The sequence below is a fragment of the Topomyia yanbarensis genome, chromosome 2, assembly GCF_030247195.1.
Source record: "Topomyia yanbarensis strain Yona2022 chromosome 2, ASM3024719v1, whole genome shotgun sequence".
In the NCBI taxonomy this organism is placed as follows: Eukaryota; Metazoa; Arthropoda; class Insecta; order Diptera; family Culicidae; genus Topomyia; species Topomyia yanbarensis.
Window position 1 is genome coordinate 310,375,250 of NC_080671.1, and position 19,004 is coordinate 310,394,253.

Below are 19,004 nucleotides of genomic sequence, written 5' to 3' on the forward strand. Positions count from 1 at the left end.
CATGCTCTCAGTGCACTAGCGCGACTGCCGGAAGGTTAATTATATCTTATTTAATTTTAATTTTGATAAAAGCATATAAAATTTAGCATATCGTCAGCCGAAATTATAAAAGGTTCTGTTAAAAGATATTTTAATTTAATATCTCCAATTGTTACAACTTCCTTATGACTTCTTATGCCGAGTAAGCCATAGCCTTTCTTTTACCCTAATATAAAGTTACAATCTGCCAATCTTTACTTCAAACATTATCTCTTCCTTCGCATAATTCCCCAACTAAAATATCTAACAATCTTAAATCAACAGTAATGAAACAAGAACCGAAAAGTGGAGATCAGTAACTCTCTTTTGTAAAAATATGCATTTATTTACAAACTTATAAATATCATTGTCTTCCATATAAATTACAAGTACGCATTGTCCATCTATGTTCACAAACATGTACACAAATTTATCCGTGAAATATTTTAAGTTAGGTCTCGCCCGCTAAATCTTTGAGCACCACAGTTATCTTACACTTTTCCCAATAGTAAAAGCATCTATCATTGGTTTTCAACTGGCTAATACGATGATCGTTGGAAACATGGGCATGCATTAATAGAATCGACTTTCAGAAAATTCCTCTCATATTAGGATTTAGCGTATCTTGTAAGCACCCATATCACTGATTTCATTCCACTGCCAGTCTAAAGGAGTCATTAAACATAACTAAACTTATCACAAGTGGCGTTTATCGCATCTTCTGACGGAATTCCTCTAGTTCATGGATACTGGTCGAAAGCCTGTAAAAAATGTTCAATAGTACAGTGGATAATCTCATGAAACGTATCTGTCACCTTCCAAACGCATTTAACAGAGCGACTATTTCTGCTCGTTTGAGTTTGAATTGCGAGTTCTCGGGTTTTAGTTTAGTCGCTATACTGGACTCAATTTGATCATCGAATTTTCCGGAGAATAAAATCTTTAGAGCCGTTCCCATTCCTTGAACCTGTAGCATAAATTTTGATTTCACAACATACGTAAATTTGAATAGTATTGACAACTTACCTGTAGCTTTCCCCACAGTCGACATTTATCACAACCAACACAATCCATAACCTTAGAGATGTTCATGAATTTCTCTCGAAATTCATTTTTTAGTTTCACCGATGACGTCCCCCCACTAAACATGACCGATTCATTGAAATGCGACGGAAAGCTTTCAATCACGTTGAGTAAATCCTTGATCGCAATTCGGACCTCCTTATCCTCACGCTCCCGACCGGTGAAGTATTCCTCACTCCGAAGGTATGGTGCAGCCTTAGCCAAAGCCCGCATCTCAACGAGGTATGCAAAATAAAGATTTCGTAGCCAGTGCGATCCTTCATTGTCGGTTGTCTGCGGACTAAATCGTCGCTCGAACTCTTCGAAATTTGGACCCCAGATGCCGGTCGGCGAAACGAACCCCATCGAATTTTTCTCCGATAGGAGATAGTGCGCAGAAAGGTGAATGTTTATGCTAGAATGCAGACCGGAGATCATCCGATAGAAGACTCGATGCTCTAGACATACCTCACTCTGGGTCATTTCTTTGTATGGAATCATGGCCGAGTAGCGATTGGAACGACGAATCGAATGTGATCTGAAACAGGAAAAGCGCTTGTTCTAGAATCTTGGTAGGAAAATTAAATAGTATTTCTCTTACTGAAAACAATTTTCAAGATAAATGCTGCTCCATATCCTCCGAGCCGATTCACCTCGATATCCGGTGTAACGTTCTGGATTAAGCAGCAGATCCACGTATTCAGCACCCGGCTCGTGGTCATCCAATATACAGAAATTATCTTGAGCCTGATCGTAATCCGCCCATTTCTTGAACTCTTTGTGAGCCTTATCACTGATGCTGGTATTCAGGTAGCCGAGCTCCACGTCCAAGTCTTCGTCACAATTGGTTAGCGTTTGCACTTCCTTTATGTACTGCAGGGAGAACAATGCACAGTCAATGAGTTACGTGAGCAACAGCATGTTACCGCAGCACCGGGAACAGTAACTGCACATGGTGAGTGATGATAAACAAGAGTAATATGAAACGCGTGGAATTTACACCCTTGTCGAGAAACCCGAATCTTTTGAGATACCAAATCCCAAACATGATATAATTTAACTAATTATGAATGTACATACTTTGCAGAATAACTTTATGAGAATTATTTCTTAAAATAAAGAAAAGATTTCACGAGGTGTGTACTGCCCATAATCGCAAGTCAGTCCCATGTTCTATGTGATTCCCTATCTACATGGGACTGACTTGCGATAAAAGGCAGTGTAGTAAATAGTAAAAGTAGAACGGGGTGAAGCAGCAAACAATTTTTCATTTGCGAAGCGCTCTTTCAAATCGGTCACACTTACCCAACACTTACCTTGAGATAGGACGAGGTGTCACCCTTGAGTCCGGGTGGGATATCTTTTTCCTCACATTGCTGTACGTGACAGTAACGCATGGCGCACTTGCTGTCATCAACCCAGAATGGGCATTCCTTCACCAGATTTACTTTGTAATAGCGGAAGAAATCTTTGACTAGAAGACTACGCAGCCGTGGGTAAATTTTCACATTGTTGTAATAGTCTACCGTGTCCACGTTACAGCTGCAGTCGTCGATTGTGCCTTGTAGCTAGAATGGAAAGATATAATTGTCAGGTGGAATTGATTGTGAAATAACTAAGAAATTCTAAATTGTTTTATCTCCAACGTCGAATTGTTTAATCCTTTTCTTCCAATAGTCTTAGTAATAGCTGCTATAATGATTTTTAAATGAAAATTAGCACAGTTGATCGAAAGCTCCCCGGTGCACAGCGGTCCCAAACCGAAAAAGACAGTCAAAACTATTTACTGGCTTTCTGTGACGTTTACGTGTGTAGGTATCCTCAGCAAAGTTTTATGGAACGTAATAGCGCATCTAAATAAGTTTGCACCCTTACTTTTCTTAAGCGGGTACTCTCATTTTTAGGAAATCATTTTTACATTTCTTACAAAAGAAATGATTCGCTAAAACTTCAAAAAAATTCCGATGACTGGAGAGCCGAGTCTCATACACCAAACGCCTCAGCTCGACAAACTGGGACAATGTCTGTATGTGTATGTGTGGTTTTACGGCAAGGCTTAAAAAGCTTCAAAATCTTGACCTGTAGTGTATTGGCAGTGTGTGGATCTCACAACATCAAGGTATTACTTCGTGGAGGAGAGGGGCTCGTTGTGCTTTCGTCGCACCTCTTCCTTCTACTCTATCTTGGAGCCCCACTTGGTTCATGAAATGGCTCGACCTTTGAGCTTTGATTTAACTCTCGACTCTTCTCATGCTTCTTGTCTCCATCTATTACGTCACCATTTAGCTCTCGTCCCTGCTTTATCGAGATCGGATATAATTCGACGGTGAACTATCCTAATCCAACTGAAAGTTTTCTGGCAATGGAATTTCTCTCAGTACCGGTATTTGTTTCGTGAGTTTTTGTCACGATTTTGTCGGATAGTCCGTGGCGGCGAGTCTCCCCTACTGTGAATTCCCCGGTAGCAGATTTCCCTGATAACGATGTTCGTTTCCGCGAGCCATTTAGTTCCCCGCTTCGTCCCGATCTACTCGATCCAGTACCCGGCGGTGGACCTAGCCTACTCAACGGGCCAACCAGTAGGTGCTGAGGTCTGCCCAGCGATTCCAGGTGGAGCGTAGCTTCTGGTTCAATGGCGCTTCAACGACCCACTGCTAGCTGTTAGACGCGGTCTACTCGCTCCACCACCGGAGAGGTGGATCAGGCCTACTCACGAATTACTCGGTAGGGTGTCGAGGTCGGTCCGGTGATTCCGGTGAAGCCTGACGGTCCACTGACACCCCGACGACCCGAACCCGGTATTACGTCACATACTACCCAACTGGTCGCTGGCGGTTGACCTAGTCTACATCGATGGAGAGTTCCCCGGCGGCAGATTTTCTCCCGAAATCCGATTTGTGGTTTCAGGGCGACTTTCTAGCCGATGGCGCTACATTGTTTGTCCACTTTCTCTGCAGCTCGGAGAATATACTCGTAACCACCCTGTTGACAGCATCCTAGATATGTTCATCGTAGCACATCTCTTCGATGATATTGTCAACTGTCACACCAGGCATACCTCTTCGAACCGAGGGCATTTGAAGACCTCGTGTTCCGGTGTCTCTTGCACGTTCACGCACTGCAGCTAAAGGAGTGACGAAGCATTTCCAAACTGATACAGGCACTTCCGGAAGCATCCGTGCCCTGCGTCAAATGGAAGTTTACCTCACCATGCTTCCAATGCATCCACACCTACACATTTAAAATGAGTCGGTGGGTCCACCTTCCTTTCTCCGCGTTGTCACACACTTGCTGCCACTTAGCCAATGAGGTCAGAGCGGCTCTGACCAGTCTCGCTGCATTTCGCGTATTCCTCCGCTGGTAGCATTATACGTTCTCAACCAGGGTGATGTAGATGGGAATCATCCCGACATACCGCCTCCGACGATATCGTTCTGAACGCGGTCGCGAGACGAACAGCCATTAGTCGAAAAATGCTTCTCAACTTCGTCCGGTTACGCTTTGAGTTCAATGCAGCAGCCCAGCCCGGTACGCCTACCTCAGTATTAAGGATGAGACACCCGTCAGGAGACGTCTCGTACTGCATCTGGCTCCTGCGATCCTCGGGTCTGAAAGAAACTTTTCGGAACCTTGCACAAATGGTCCGGGACCCGCTATTCTTTGCGCTCGCGGTGTCTTTGTGGATGGTGTCCACAATCGAGATCCCTTCCCGGAATCCGAACTGCCTCTGCGATAGTCCGTTCTGACTTTCAGCGTACTTCGTCAACCTGTTGAGAATGACCCTTTCCAGAAGTTTACCAAGAGTATACAGCAGGCATATAGACCGATAGGATGATGGATCCTCTGGTGGCTTCCCTGGTTTTGGCAGCAACAGCAGCTTCTGGATCTTCCATCTGTTCGGGAAGTAGCCTTCGTCTAAGTATTTCTGTAGAACTATCCTGAACATATCTGGTACGTCTTCAGTGCCACGTTGAGGATTCCGGACCGGGAGCTTTGTTCACTTTTAGCCAAGGGGTGAGTCGCTTAGAACAATGTGCCACACACACTGCATCACTTACGACAACACGATATAAGATTACGATTCACAGTAATACATGATCATTTCACTTGTTACCACAATGTGTGGCTCAATGAGGCACACTTCTGACAACTCAAAAACTGTCAACAAAGTGTAGCTGAATAATTTCGATTTGTGCTAAGCAACTCACCCCTTGCTTTTAGCCCTTTCGCCACTATAAGGAGCTCGTCGTTGGAGACTCTATTGTCACCAGCAGTTTCACCGTCTGCCTCAACGTACGGGGTGGGCGGCCATGCGACTGGGCCGTGTTTCGGAAAAGACCCTCCATGATAATTTTCAGTTTGTAAGCGCACATTTCAGCTGAGCTCGTTGGATCCTTGATCTTGGCCATCACGACACGGTAAGCGTTGCCCCAGTGCTTAGCGTCTACTTCTCTGCACAATTCCTTGTACGAGGTAGACTTACTAAGCACTATCTCACATTTGAAGGCGACCCTAGCCTCTCTAAACGCGTTTTCTGACTTTTAGGTAGGTAGCACAGAAGATACTGAGCATTTCGTTCCACCAATACACCGGACGTCGGCAATTACTCCGCTCCATTTTCCTCGACATTGATACGTCACACGCCCTCGCTAATATTCCGACAGTTCATTGGCATTCGAAATTGGAGTGAGGCTGTCAGTACCAAAGTGCTTTGAGTTATAAGTCTTTGGCAGTAACTAGGTGAGGAGTGAGGTAAGCGTGCAGCATACTGCAGCGAAGAAAAATGACAGCGAACAACTTTGTTTACCGCCTGAAATCTAAGCAAACATATGGAGAGAAATAGTAAACAATGTTGTTAGCTGTCGTTTCTAAAATCAACATGGCTGATCGGCGTTTTTGAAGATTGTATCACCTTAGAATAAAAACTCCTTGGTCAGCACGACGTGCTTCCACAAAAAAATTCTAATCGAAATTCATTAATTTCCACAGTCCTCACTCTCCACGTTACAATGCAATTCCGCCGACCAAGGTGGGCGATATGTGTGTACTGCTGCCTATCTCGTTAATTCATGTTACCCATGAGCGACGCACTGCAGAATGTTACGTCGATCATGGATTCATGGCCGTCTGTACAGAATGCGCTAACGGAACCTCTGTTGCACAGCCTTACACCTGCTTCGTCAGGACTCCTAACAGGCTGTAACCTATTGCGTTATGCAGCCTGCTACCCCACTGCACCTTGTGGTACTCTGACTTACTCAGTCCGATCTTGCGTTCTAATGCGGCCCTAGCTTCCCGAAATGCTGTCTTAAGCTCTTCTCTATTGGGCTCCGATATTGCTGTCTGAGCCCGCCTTTTAGGTTTGAGACAAGCAGTGCGTAACGTACTAAGCATCTCGTTACACCAGTAAGCTGGACGCCGTCTATTGCGTGGTTCCAATTATCGCGGCATTGTGGCGTTACAATCCTTCTTGTTAGATTAGCCGTATGCACGTTCTCGATCCCACCGTTCGGCCGAAATGCCTCAACGAAGAGGTCTTTGTCGAAGGCTATCGTCTTCCACTTTCGCTCGCCGGTCATCCTTATCCGTGCTGCAGCAGAGTTCCGTTGACCGATACGGTAGCGACTCGCCTGGTGGTCGCTATGCATATTCGTTTCGCACACTCTCCAATCCATGCTCGCCGTCAATGAAAGACTACAGAATGTGACGTCGATGATATACTCCACAGAACCTTCATTTCACAATCGTACGTCTAACTTCGCTAGAGCTTCCTGTAGAATACACCCTCTTGAATTAGTTCCTCTACTTCCGCACTTCACAGCCCAGGCGTTGAAGTCACCACCAATGAGTACCGGCTTTTGGCCGATCAACTGCTTGTTCAACTGCTCCAGTATTAGACTGAACTGCTCCATTGTCTACCTTGGAGGAATGTGACAACTGCACACGAAGATTCCGTTCATTTTGGCGATCACGAAACCCTCGTATGAGCGTTCTACTACGTCTTGAAGCGGGAATCTGTCCATAAATTGTAGCACAGTTGTTGTCGATCTATCCACTACCCAGTTATCGTTATCACACATAATTTGTCGTAGACTGCCGCAAGAGTTGCGGTGCGGTATCCTCCGTATCCCCTCTTTAACCGGATCGTAATGTGCACCTCGCCCAGGCTGCACTGCTGCGTCCAGGGGTGCCAACCTTCCAGATTTATCTTGATTCTTCCAGATTTTTAAGCGTCGTCCAGACATACAGATTTATGTTTGTTTTATCCAGATTTCAGAAAATTTGTTCAGATTTATACAGACAATTTGAAAAATAACAAAATGAGATATAAAAATGAATTGTTGATTTTTAAACCACCTTTTCGAGTAACGATTTTTAGAGTAGTTGGAAACACAAACTAGCAAAAAAAATTTCACTGAATAAATTTTGTTGAGTTCAGCTGGAAATTTCAGCAATCCAAGATGCTGAAAGCTCACAACCTCAAATTCAATCCTCAAGCTTTTTCAAAAAAAAAAAATAAAAAATTAGGTAATCCAGACAATTCCAGACTTTTTTCAAAATTTTTACAGACTTCTTGAAAAAACGCTTGGCATCCCTGGCTGCGTCACTACACCTCTCAGCTCGTCTTCCGTCGTGGTTTCATCAAGTTCTTGCACACAATCACAAATCACAATTTCCAGGTTTAAGGCTTTAACTTCTGCCTTTTCACCCATTGATATGGGAATACTCTCGTGCAAGGTCGAGCTGTTAATCGTGGGATCCTTCTAGAACTCGAAGAGCATCTTGCCTTTTTGAGTACGTCTGATTATTACCACGTTTTTCCTAAATCCCTCAGCTCCGAGTCCTCTCTGACTTTTAAGAGCAGCGCTGCATAAGTCGTTGCGTCATTGGCTTTGACGAGCACGGCTTATCCTTTTGGCGCCTTCTGACGAGCCGACGGTTTTCCTTTTTCTCTTCTGCACTCCTTTACGCTCTTCCTTTTCATGTCCGAATGATGTAATACATATTCAAATACGTTCAACATTACTTGTATTTGTGGGCCTAGAACACTAATGACTAATTAAAGTAGTTTTGACCACATTGGTCACCTATGACGGATCTTAATGCCCCCTGGGAACTCGCCAAGTTCCCGAGCTAATGTGTCACCTATTTTCCGGCAAACCCTTAACCGATGTTTACAAACTTGATTTCAAATGAAAGATATAATACTCCCACTGTTATTGAATTTCATTCAGTGCTGACTTTTGGTTCCTGAGTTATAGGTTGGTTATTTCGGTCTCATTTCTCATATAAACCGGCTCAATCGTAATTACCTCGTAGGTTTAAGATGTATTGAAATGAACATCAAATTACTTCGATTCGCAGGCCTAGATTACTGATGGCGAATCAAAAATTATTGGAATGTATTGTCTCCTATCGATAATTCCGGAAGTCCTGGGGTTCCGGGCAAATTCCAGATCCAAAGCCACTTCGGTGACGACTGAACCAAATTTCACTAACCTAGTCTCAAATGGAAGGTATAATATGAAGTTCGGTGTTGAATCTGCCCCCGCTCCCCTGCCTCACCTCCACCCTCTCAGACCAACCTCCCACATGCATCCCCTTCATCCACCCCGTATACTAAAATAAGCTAGATGATTCCCGACACATCCTCCCCCTCCTACTAATTATGTTGTTGTTGTTTATTTGTGGCTTTAACCTATGTGGGTGATTCGCCAGCCTACTAATTATATCCTGTCCCTTCTCTACCATGAAGTCAACATTGAACTCACGCTGATTAAGCTATAAAAATATTTTATTTTTGTTTGTTTCATGTGTGTCAGTATCGACATGTTGCTTATCAGGTTCGTGATAGTTGTACACAAACATGCTCCATAACGAATGCCTACTACGTATAATTTTTTACGGAAATCGGTTAAGCCGTTTGGGAGTCTATAAATCATATACATACAAACATTGACTTTTATATATATATATATATATATACATATATATATATATATATATATATATATATATATATATATATATATATATATATATATATATATATATATATATATATATATATATATATATATATATATATATATATATATATATATATATATATATATATATATATATATATATATATATATATATATATATATATATATATATATATATATATATATATATATATATATATATATATATATATATATATATATATATATATATATATATATATATATATATATATATATATATATATATATATATATATATATATATATATATATATATATATATATATATATATATATATATATATATATATATATATATATATATATATATATATATATATATATATATATATATATATATATATATATATATATAGATAGATAGATAGATAGATAAGATAACTTGGCTAAAAATACAAGATCCCAACCATCATCCTTTTATATCTAAACCATTGCAATCACATTGCTTTAAAAGAACTTAACTAGATGATTTTCGAATATTGCTCAGAAGAACCAGCTATTCAAAAAATTTCATCTTCGGAAGACACTTGATGGAATTAGGAATTGAACCTAATGTCCCCCATTTCTGATAATACTCAGCACAACTTATTTCGCCAATTCCAAGGCAACCAAGAGCAATTTCAGTCTGGAAACATCCTAGATTGTTCAAGAATTGAACCCGACGTCTTGTTGTCTCAGCAAAAAGTATCATTAAACCCATACAAAACGAACTAAGGGGTCGTTCATATACCACGTGGACAAAATAATTTCGTGTTCGACTCACCCCTCTGTGGACAAGCGTGGACAATTCCTGTACCCCCTCCACACGATGTTCACGTGGACTTCCCCGATGTTCCTGTCCAATAATCTCATAAAGAGTCTCCTATTTCAGGAAAAATTCCGGATTTGTGTTGGATCTGTAACCTGAACAACCTATACCTATACAACCAGACCTATACCAATGCATTTATTTGGGTTGGAGGAATTATCACTATTTCTTCAGGTAACTGTATTAGAGCGTTTTACTTTCAACCGGTTATATATCAACTGCTGTTGATTAGCAGCCCTTACACGCAACCTACAAAATTAATAAGCATTACGTGGCTTTTGGCAATTAGCAAAGGCGCAGGTGAAGGCTGAATTCAGAATGTTATAAAAATCAAAAATGAAAACAATTACTTTCCAAACGGTCTTTTGCTATATTTTCATGAAATTGAGCAGCAATGCGGAAACAATATTCAAAATATACTCGTTGAAATCGTTCATAGTCATGAAGATGACTGGAATAAAATGCTCCATTTATTAACTTTGTGGCATACTCAATTCAACCGTAACTGGGTATAGAAAAAAAATGCTACGGCGAGGGACAACTCGGTTTCTTACTAAACGCAGGGAAAAGTAGATAAAGACGGATACCTTCAGGTTAATTTACATATTGTATTCGTCGATCCACTAGCTGTGCATTTCGCAATCTTCTAGAAATGATCATTATGATTATCGACTTTAAAAGTTTGCGAGAAACGCAGTCTTACCTAAAGTTTCTACAACAGCGTACCTCCCCTAAAACGAAATTTGTTCTAATTACACAGCTCTAAAGTTTAACGTATGTACTTTGCAGTCAATATTTAATGTAGGCAAATTATTCGTCCTAAAAGTAAACACCTACGTTTTGTTCATTAAAACATTAATAATTATAACCGCACCTTCCTATTTTAGTTCCATCAAATGCTTCATTAGAGATGGTTACTAGAATTAGACACATCTCCGTTTGTGTTGAAGATGGATTTAATATGCAATTTAGTTTTACTAATGTTCAACGAAATAGTACAAAAATCACAATCTATTGCAAACACCCCCAAAATGGCAATCTACGCATCTGCACACGTAGCCAAAATATTGAGTTAGTCGGGTGGAGAATACACCTACAAAATATAAAACCATGAATCTCAAATATCGATACAAACCTGACAGAAACAGAACCGATCTTCCGCTTGATCGCCACCATCCTTGTAAAAATAACCACTGGAATTGTTCACTATAACTATAAGCGCCACAAAACTAACAAAAAACCACTGGAACCGGTGCAAATGACCGGAAGACCTCCTCCGGCACGGTGTCATTGACACTGACATTGTCGTCGCTGCTTCATTCATTTGTAGCAGTCTGGGAATGTTGTTATTTACACTAGACACAGTTATTCAACTTTCTATTCCGTATTTTGTTTTCACTGGGACACACTCCTGTGGTAAATGTGTGTAACAAGCACAAAAGGACCGCTCAATTGCACTAACCGTGAATATGTAATCTTCATTTTCAAGAGCACCTTTTCAGTACACGGCTCAATCGGTGGGGTGCGTTTTGGGATTTCCCACTAGGAAATCTACACGTCAACACTTTAAACAAACCTGGTGGATGGCGTTCGTGCTCACTTTCACATCTCCCACTGGCACCTGTTTCTTAAGCCAATTGAATCCTTTCTGCCGCAAACAATCGCATCGGTATCGAACCGCATACTGAAATCAGTATATCGCGTTGTGAAAATCGCAGCCCTCTGTTCCAGTCCAGCTGGTCGTCAACAAAGCTCGCGGAACAGTACATGAATGGCACGTAGCTCGACGGATGACGAAAGCAAAACAAAGCAAAACAGTTAGTCTAAACGTCAGAGTGTTAGCGTCAGACGTGATTCAACGAGGTGCCGTTATCGTTTACATGGTCGCTGCAGTAGCTAAAGAGAACACGATGTTCAATTTTACTTTATTTACATGTGCTAATCGACAACTTGTTTTGAAGATCGTACACAAACTAGTATACAAGTGGGTGGTGGGAGACATATGCTTTATAGGTTCGCAGTATGTGCGCTCTACAGTCATCACTCGTACAGCTTGGGAAACAAATTACATACCATTTACTACGCGAATTTCGACAATTCCAATGCTCATTTCGACACAGATCTTTTATAAGGGCCCAATTCGCAATGTTCTCAAATGGAGAAAAATCAGTTTCAATATTCGACAATGCTTTTCTAAATGTAGCGTTTATTGTAGGTATGTATGACTATGTTTTTCCTAAAGCATGTTTGGTTCAACCTTATAACAGTATAACAAAGAATTTGAGTATTTGTGTCACGTGACGTGTACGTACATTAACCGTAAAATAGTTTATGGGCGCGCTTGGCAGGATATTTCTAATAGGGCTCAGCAAATGGGCGCATAGAAACCCAATGCAAATGAAAGGGAGCGTGCATCTTTTCTTCATATTTCATGAAAATTTCGAAATATTCGAATGTTTATGTGAAACAACCACCGAGTAGAACCGCCGTTTACAGAATAATTTTGTGAATAATAACCATTCGCCCCAGTTCTATCCAAAAATGTAAGTTTAGCCTTTATATTCCATATAAGAAAAAGGGCCTAAGAAATCTCCAAGAAAATGCATGTTTCGCCGTTTTGTTTTCTTTAATTATAAATCGAACTAAAAACCATTATAACTAATTTTCACCTCAATGTTATAGTATTTTAGTCGCATGATGTCCTAATAGCGAAAACGAAGTTTGTTTACATTTACGATTTAGGCCCTAATGGACGATCTATGTCGATTTGTAGGGTGACTATACGTTCTGGTTTCCCAGGACATGCCCTGGTTTTCAATTGACTGTCCTGGTGTCCCGGGATGTCCAGGAAAACGCTTGATTAGTCCTGATTTTTCTCCAGACCTAAAATATATTCTCCTTGTGTCTCGTTAAATCACTATTCAACTTTGTCTTATTACATTTTTGTGTTTTATGGCTATCCAGTCGAATTAAAATTTAATACTATGTTTTATAACCTCCAAACGTTTCAACTGTCGTGTTCGGTCTTCTTCAAAGAAAATTTGTTTGTACTGTATTGTAATACAGCTCATTTCCACTTAAAAAGACCAAAAACAACAGGCGAAACGAATGGACGTTATAAATCGTAGTGTTCAATTTTCTTTTATTCAAAATTAGATTGAACACTACGATTTATAATGAATATTTTGTTACATGCAAATTGAAAAGAGAAACAATGATGCATTCATATGTGCTTGAAGAAAATCCAAAGACAACACAAGACAACTAGTAAGCTATTTCTGGAGCCTGCGTGGAGCCCAAATGACGTCTTCGAATTTGACTAATGGGATACTGTTTTCGTTACCACAGGGCCCATTTCGCAGTGTTGGCATCATGATCAATGCAAGTTACCTAATAAAATAATTTGAATTCGTCAACAGGGTTACCAAAAATACAGAATAATCTGTATTTATACAGATTTTTCAGCCAAGAATCTGTATGTGCAGATATACAGATTTTTGCGTGTATGTACAGATATACAGATTTTTGAGAAATGATGTTACATTAACTATTTTTACTGTATCGATTTTGTTGGTTATTTTCGATAAATTTAAGACTAAGAGAAACGAAAGCAATGAGATTGAAAGACGGATAGGTTTTCTAGAGCGAATCAGTTATAAACTTAGAACGGAAAACTAGGACTAGGCAGGCTCATATGGACATCGAAAGGAAATGTGAAGAATTCTTTGCCTTCTGCTAAGTAGGAGTTGGGCGTTGCACCCAAGTCTACCGCATGGTCTATGGTAGAACATAACTCGACATCATGTTTTACCGCCGACGTCAGCCGAAAATAACCAACAAAATCGATACAGTAGAACATGGCGGCAATTAAAACATAGTAACAACAAAAACTATTCTTAGAAATATTTTTTTCAGTTTCAGTAATACTTCCTCTGTGTCTCTCTCAGCTTAGCCCTCTATATTAGGCTGTGCACGCTGACGAAGTCGACTTAGAAATGACTTACTGTGAGCCGTATTTACAAACATTGCTTCACAGTTTAATGGCAGTGTTGATAAACACGGCTCACAGTAAGTCATTATTTATATCGACTTCGTCAGCGTGCACAGTTTAAATAAAATTTATCTTCACATTTGAGAGTGGTCGCTCATCCTGAAAGGTAAAGGTTTGTAGCACACTCAGGTTAGCACCCAGCAAACGCCTGGCTGAAGTCTACTTCCAGAAACGTTAATTGTAATGCTCGATGACTTTGTTAAGCCTAAATTCTTTGTCCAAAAATTCGACAGCTACATTGGTCGACTTAATGTATATAACATTATATACCAACAAAAGTCATTAAATGAAGAAGAAAATTATTTTTCCATTGTGCACATCGGTAAACTTCAAGTTTCTGGATGTTAAATATCAGAACGATTTGTAGTGTTTTTTTTACGAAAATGTAAACAGGTCCTTGCTTGACTGATTTAAACAACAGGAATTAATATCTTCGATAGATTATCCAGCAAAAGGTTAAACGACTCAACTGATTCGATACAGATATCGACACAGATTTTTCGATGAGTAAACACAGATGAAAAGATTTTTCAGGATAAAAATACAGATTTAATTTTGGCAACCCTGTTCGTCAATTCTGAAAACTGACAGTGTTGCCACAGTGTTGTTTTCGTTAGTACATGTCTGGACGCTCTTCGTGAACGTTTTAAAAAAATCTCTTTTGTTACAAAATGGTACTAATTTTACTGAGAAAATTGAAATATACTAAAAAATAGGAATATACTCAAAATCAAAATTCCTTCGTTCACGAAAAAGTCACTGGAATAAGAAGTGAAAAGATACTTACCGTGACTTTCAACCAGTTCGGGTGCTTTTTAATCTCGGTGCGGTGAGTGATTATACGCTTTGTCTCGGTTTAGCTTTGTGTTTTAATTTCCAAGGCCGCATTCTTCAGCTTTTTCTTCGCACAGTGAGGATTAAACAATAGCCAGCTATATAAGCTGGACTGGTGCGTCATGGGAAACAAATATACAGATAAGCGATATCTACCTTTTTGAAACATTTATTGCTTTTTCCCGTCTGCGCGGGTGCAGACCCCGTGCGTTGACGATATCGATAGCCCCCTTCCAGGAACGCCAAATGGAAGTCGAATCGACTCCCAAGGCTCCCTCTCGACCAAAAACAATATCCAGAGCTCTCGATCGGACCTTTTGTGGTCTTCTTTCGGCCCAAAACAAATGAATCTCTTACATATTTCGAAAGACCTGATAGAACGGTTCTCGGCTGTGACCGAAATAACAAAGGTCCGCTTAGAGAAGGTCAGGATTGTGTTGACTAATTCAAAGCAGGCAAACGATATTGCTCGCTGCGAGCAGTTTTCACAGGATATTCCAGCTGTAAGGGTGCAGTCTGCAGCCTTCGTCAACGATGAGAGTTTGACAAGCGAGGAACTGCTGCAGCACCGAGTTGGCTGTTTTAGAGACCGCTTACTTCAGCGGGTGAAAATACTTGAGTGCGAGCATTTACATTCAGTATTACTCGCGGGGGATGGTAAGAAAACATACCCCCAATCAAATTCCAATCGGGTGACCTTCGCTGGAACGGCCTTACCGAACTACTTTATCTTGCACAAGGTCCGTTTGCCTATTCGTCTGTTTGTACTGCGAGTCATGAATTGCACAATTGGGTCACTCAACCACCCATTGTAACAATAAGGCCCGCTGTGGAAAATGCATCGAGAATCATGTGGATGATTCGTGCAGTAGGAATGCTGAAAAGTGTCCTTACTGTGCAGACATTCTGCATGAGATCTCGGCATGTCCCGCGTACAAACTACGCGGGGATAAATTAAAACGTTCCATTGCGGAACGTTCCGAGCGGTCTTTCGCAGAAATGTTAAAGAAAGCTACGTCACCATCCTCAACGAACCGCTATGCTATCTTGCCTTCTACCGAAGGCGGGGCTGATGACCCACAAGTGGGTACATCTACTATCTACTACTACTGGATTGGATAATAAAAACTTTCTTAGAACTGATCACATTAAAAGTCTATTGTTTGCTCTTCTACCTACAGTGAAAACATTTTTATATCAGTTGACTGAGAAATTGCTCCTCCTTTCAGCGATTGTATCCTGCGATGGCTAACTCATCGAACCAGGTCACGGATTTGATCACTGTTCTAAAGTGCAGTTGCAGAAGTAGCATCCTAAAACTAGATTCTTACAAATTTCGCTTGAGATGTTATACATTCGCTTTATGTGAAACCGACTTAAACCCAAACTTCCACTGTTTTATTATTATTCGCTTGGATCGAGATACCCCGTACGGTGGAGTACTTTTGGGGATCAAAAAGTGCTATTCACTCTCATTTTTGTACTGGCATAAATCAAAATTGGAGCCGAAACAACCGAAAGTTCTGACCAATTCGGAGGGTTCCTCACGGGTCCGACGAGGACCACCCGACATCCCGCTGCGTGCTGTCTTGGCAGTACAGGCGTACAGGTCGTACCGTCGACGATTTAGTCTAGTCTAGTCTAGTCTACACATACACAGCCAATACGTGTAGGGATCCCTGAAAATTGCAGACGTTCGTCCATAATTTTTCTTGTCATTAATGTTTGTGGCACATATTGAATATGACACAATCATTAAAGCGGCCAGGCCAACTGTGCAGCGCACAAAATAAAGATGATTAAAAAATTATACGACAATCAAATTATTCATTCAATGAATAATTTAATCAACGGATTATTTTGAACCTTGAATAAGGAAGAAACGTGGACAACCGTACACAACCGTTTAAATTTGATGGGGGTTTGATAAATCGTTGGGAGTGACTTTGCCAAGAGGGTTAATGTCACTCCTTTGGTCCTAGGCTCCTGGGTTGGGACAGAAGTATTTAGCCCTGCCCTGGCTAATGAGCCAGGGTTATAGCGCCCTTACTCGTTCTCTGAAAGAATAGGGAAAATTGGCGAATCCGGTTAATTAGTAGTAATATAAACAAAAAACGCATAAAAATACAAACCAACAGACAACTGACCTTCGACAAAAATCCATACAGGACTTCTATGTCCTAATAGGAAGTACAGGATCATGAAAACAGAAACCTTTCGGAACGTTCCGTAACGCATTTCCTCCACATTTTGTGAAAAAAAATTAAGAAAATTTTCGTGAAGCCGGAATGTATCTTAATGTTATCTCAGTTTGCAGGAAAAATAAAATACATCATATTTCACAATTACTAAATACACCCACTACAAATAATACATAAGAAAATGATTTAATTTTTGGTTATTGCGAACATGGAAAGGGTTGCACTATCTCTAATATGTTTTTTTCTTTTTTCTTCATAACCCTTATGTATCAACCGGGAACATATATTCCAAAATCCCGATTACATGCCGCCTAATTTTCTACTCTGCAGTTAACCTTCTGGCAGTCGCGCTAGTGCACTGAGTGCACGCTGCTCTGGAAATCTAGCGGAATCGTTTTAGGGCCCCAGCGGCTGTTCGTTCAGTGGGCCATATGCGCGACTTCCGGAGGGTTAATAATTATCATGAAAAGTACCTGTAAAATTACATTTAAGATAATTCTAAAATTACATTTAAGACATTCTATCACTCTATCATGTAATTCAGATAATTGTGGAAAGATACACAAGAATCCAATCATTCTAATCAACGGAAACCTTCTGCATTCAAAATTTTGCATCCTTTTCTCTGCCGGGTAAGAGTATGATGAATAATATAAAATAAAATTGTACTTCCTTTCGTATGGTCGCTTCCTGTAAATGCTTCCTCATTTTAAACTTCCAAATAACACCACTCGCGAATAATTTTCCTCCAAGCTTTTTCTCGCACTGGCTATCACTCATATTGGATTCTGTGTTTCACCACCAGGCTTGCGGTCACCGAGGATACCTCAAAAAGTTTCTGGGGATCTGAACCCACAATGCAGGAAACAAATGAAAAAATATCACGAAAAAATTTGTCGTGAAAAACGAACTGTCTTAAGGTTGGACAGAGAATGCGCAAAATTCGCAAACGAAAAAAGCAGTTTTTTCCACACCGTATGTCAGATCTTCATAAAAATCAATCAGCGTATGTAGAATGTTGTTACAGTACTGCTGATTGACTTTTATGAAGATCTGACATACAGTGTGGAAAAAAACTGTTTTTTTCGTTTGCGAATTTTACCCTTTCTCTGTCCAACCTTAAATGAGTCCTCGCCTACTAATCGTACAGGGCGTACCGTCGACGATCTGCCATAAACTGCAAGCTCAATTCGGCTTTTCTCTGTCATCGTTGTCCACCAGCGTTAGATCAGCAGGAACTATTTTTTTCAATTTGTTTATTTGATAAGGCACGTATGCGTTAGCTTAAAGGTGCCATTTTTTCATTGTTTTACATTTTGAATTTCTTAAAACTAGGGGGTTACACATTTCAATATTATTTTGTTTTATATAATGAAACTAAAAAAAAACTTTACAGCTAACTTATACATATAAAAGAGGGTATAATATAATATTCGTAAGATTTGGGGGACGGGTCATTTTGTGTGTTCTTTGTATAGTAAGATTGTAGGAGAAATTAGTTATTAACTAAGCGGAACATTTTACAAGCTTATTAACTAGAAATAACTAGAAAGAGTGGTTCAAGATTAAGGGGAATTAATTGGGGCTATTTTAAAGTAGTGGTACTGTTGGGCATTTCTTAACGGGATTAAATATTGATCAACTAAAACTAAGCACTTAAGTTTTGGGAATATATTCAAGGGGAGAAGGGGATCAAGTCATACATCTGTGTATCAGAGACATGGGAGGGAGAGCGGACAAGGCTGAAGGGGGGGGGTGAGATATAAACTTTCAGTCCCCGGCATCAGGAATTAACGGCCAGGATTACAGATTCGAACGGATTGATCAACTAACACTAGAAGATAGGGCGGCACATAAGTTTTGGGAAGATATTCAAGGGGAGAAGGGGTGAAGTCATACATCTGTGTATCAGAGACATGGGAGAGAGGGTGGACAAGGCTGAACAGGGGGGGGGGGGGGGGAATATAAACTTTCAGTTTCCGGCATCAGGAATCAAC

General features: G+C 40.4%; 1 protein-coding gene across 1 annotated transcript; it reads right to left on the minus strand.

The window, feature by feature from the left end:
• Positions 1-339: 339 nt before the first annotated feature.
• On the minus strand, positions 340-11,708 carry LOC131683552 (ero1-like protein). Its single transcript, XM_058965612.1, has 6 exons — positions 11,057-11,708; positions 2,397-2,648; positions 1,682-1,953; positions 1,045-1,618; positions 834-985; positions 340-779 (listed from the first exon to the last, which is right to left on the minus strand). The coding sequence occupies exons 1-6, from the start codon at positions 11,243-11,245 to the stop codon at positions 728-730; spliced, it is 1,491 nt and encodes a 496-aa protein (XP_058821595.1). The 5' UTR covers positions 11,246-11,708; the 3' UTR covers positions 340-727.
• Between the last annotated feature and the right edge of the window lie 7,296 nt (positions 11,709-19,004).

Excerpts from the sequence above, each read along its gene's own strand:
- LOC131683552 (XM_058965612.1), bottom strand. The coding sequence starts at position 11,245 with ATGAATGAAGCAGCGACGACAATGTCAGTGTCAATGACACCGTGCCGG. Across the intron at positions 2,649-11,056 it reads ATCGGTTCTGTTTCTGTCAG|CTACAAGGCACAATCGACGA; the intron begins GTTTGTATCGAT and ends TTTCCATTCTAG. Across the intron at positions 986-1,044 it reads GACTGTGGGGAAAGCTACAG|GTTCAAGGAATGGGAACGGC; the intron begins GTAAGTTGTCAA and ends TTTATGCTACAG.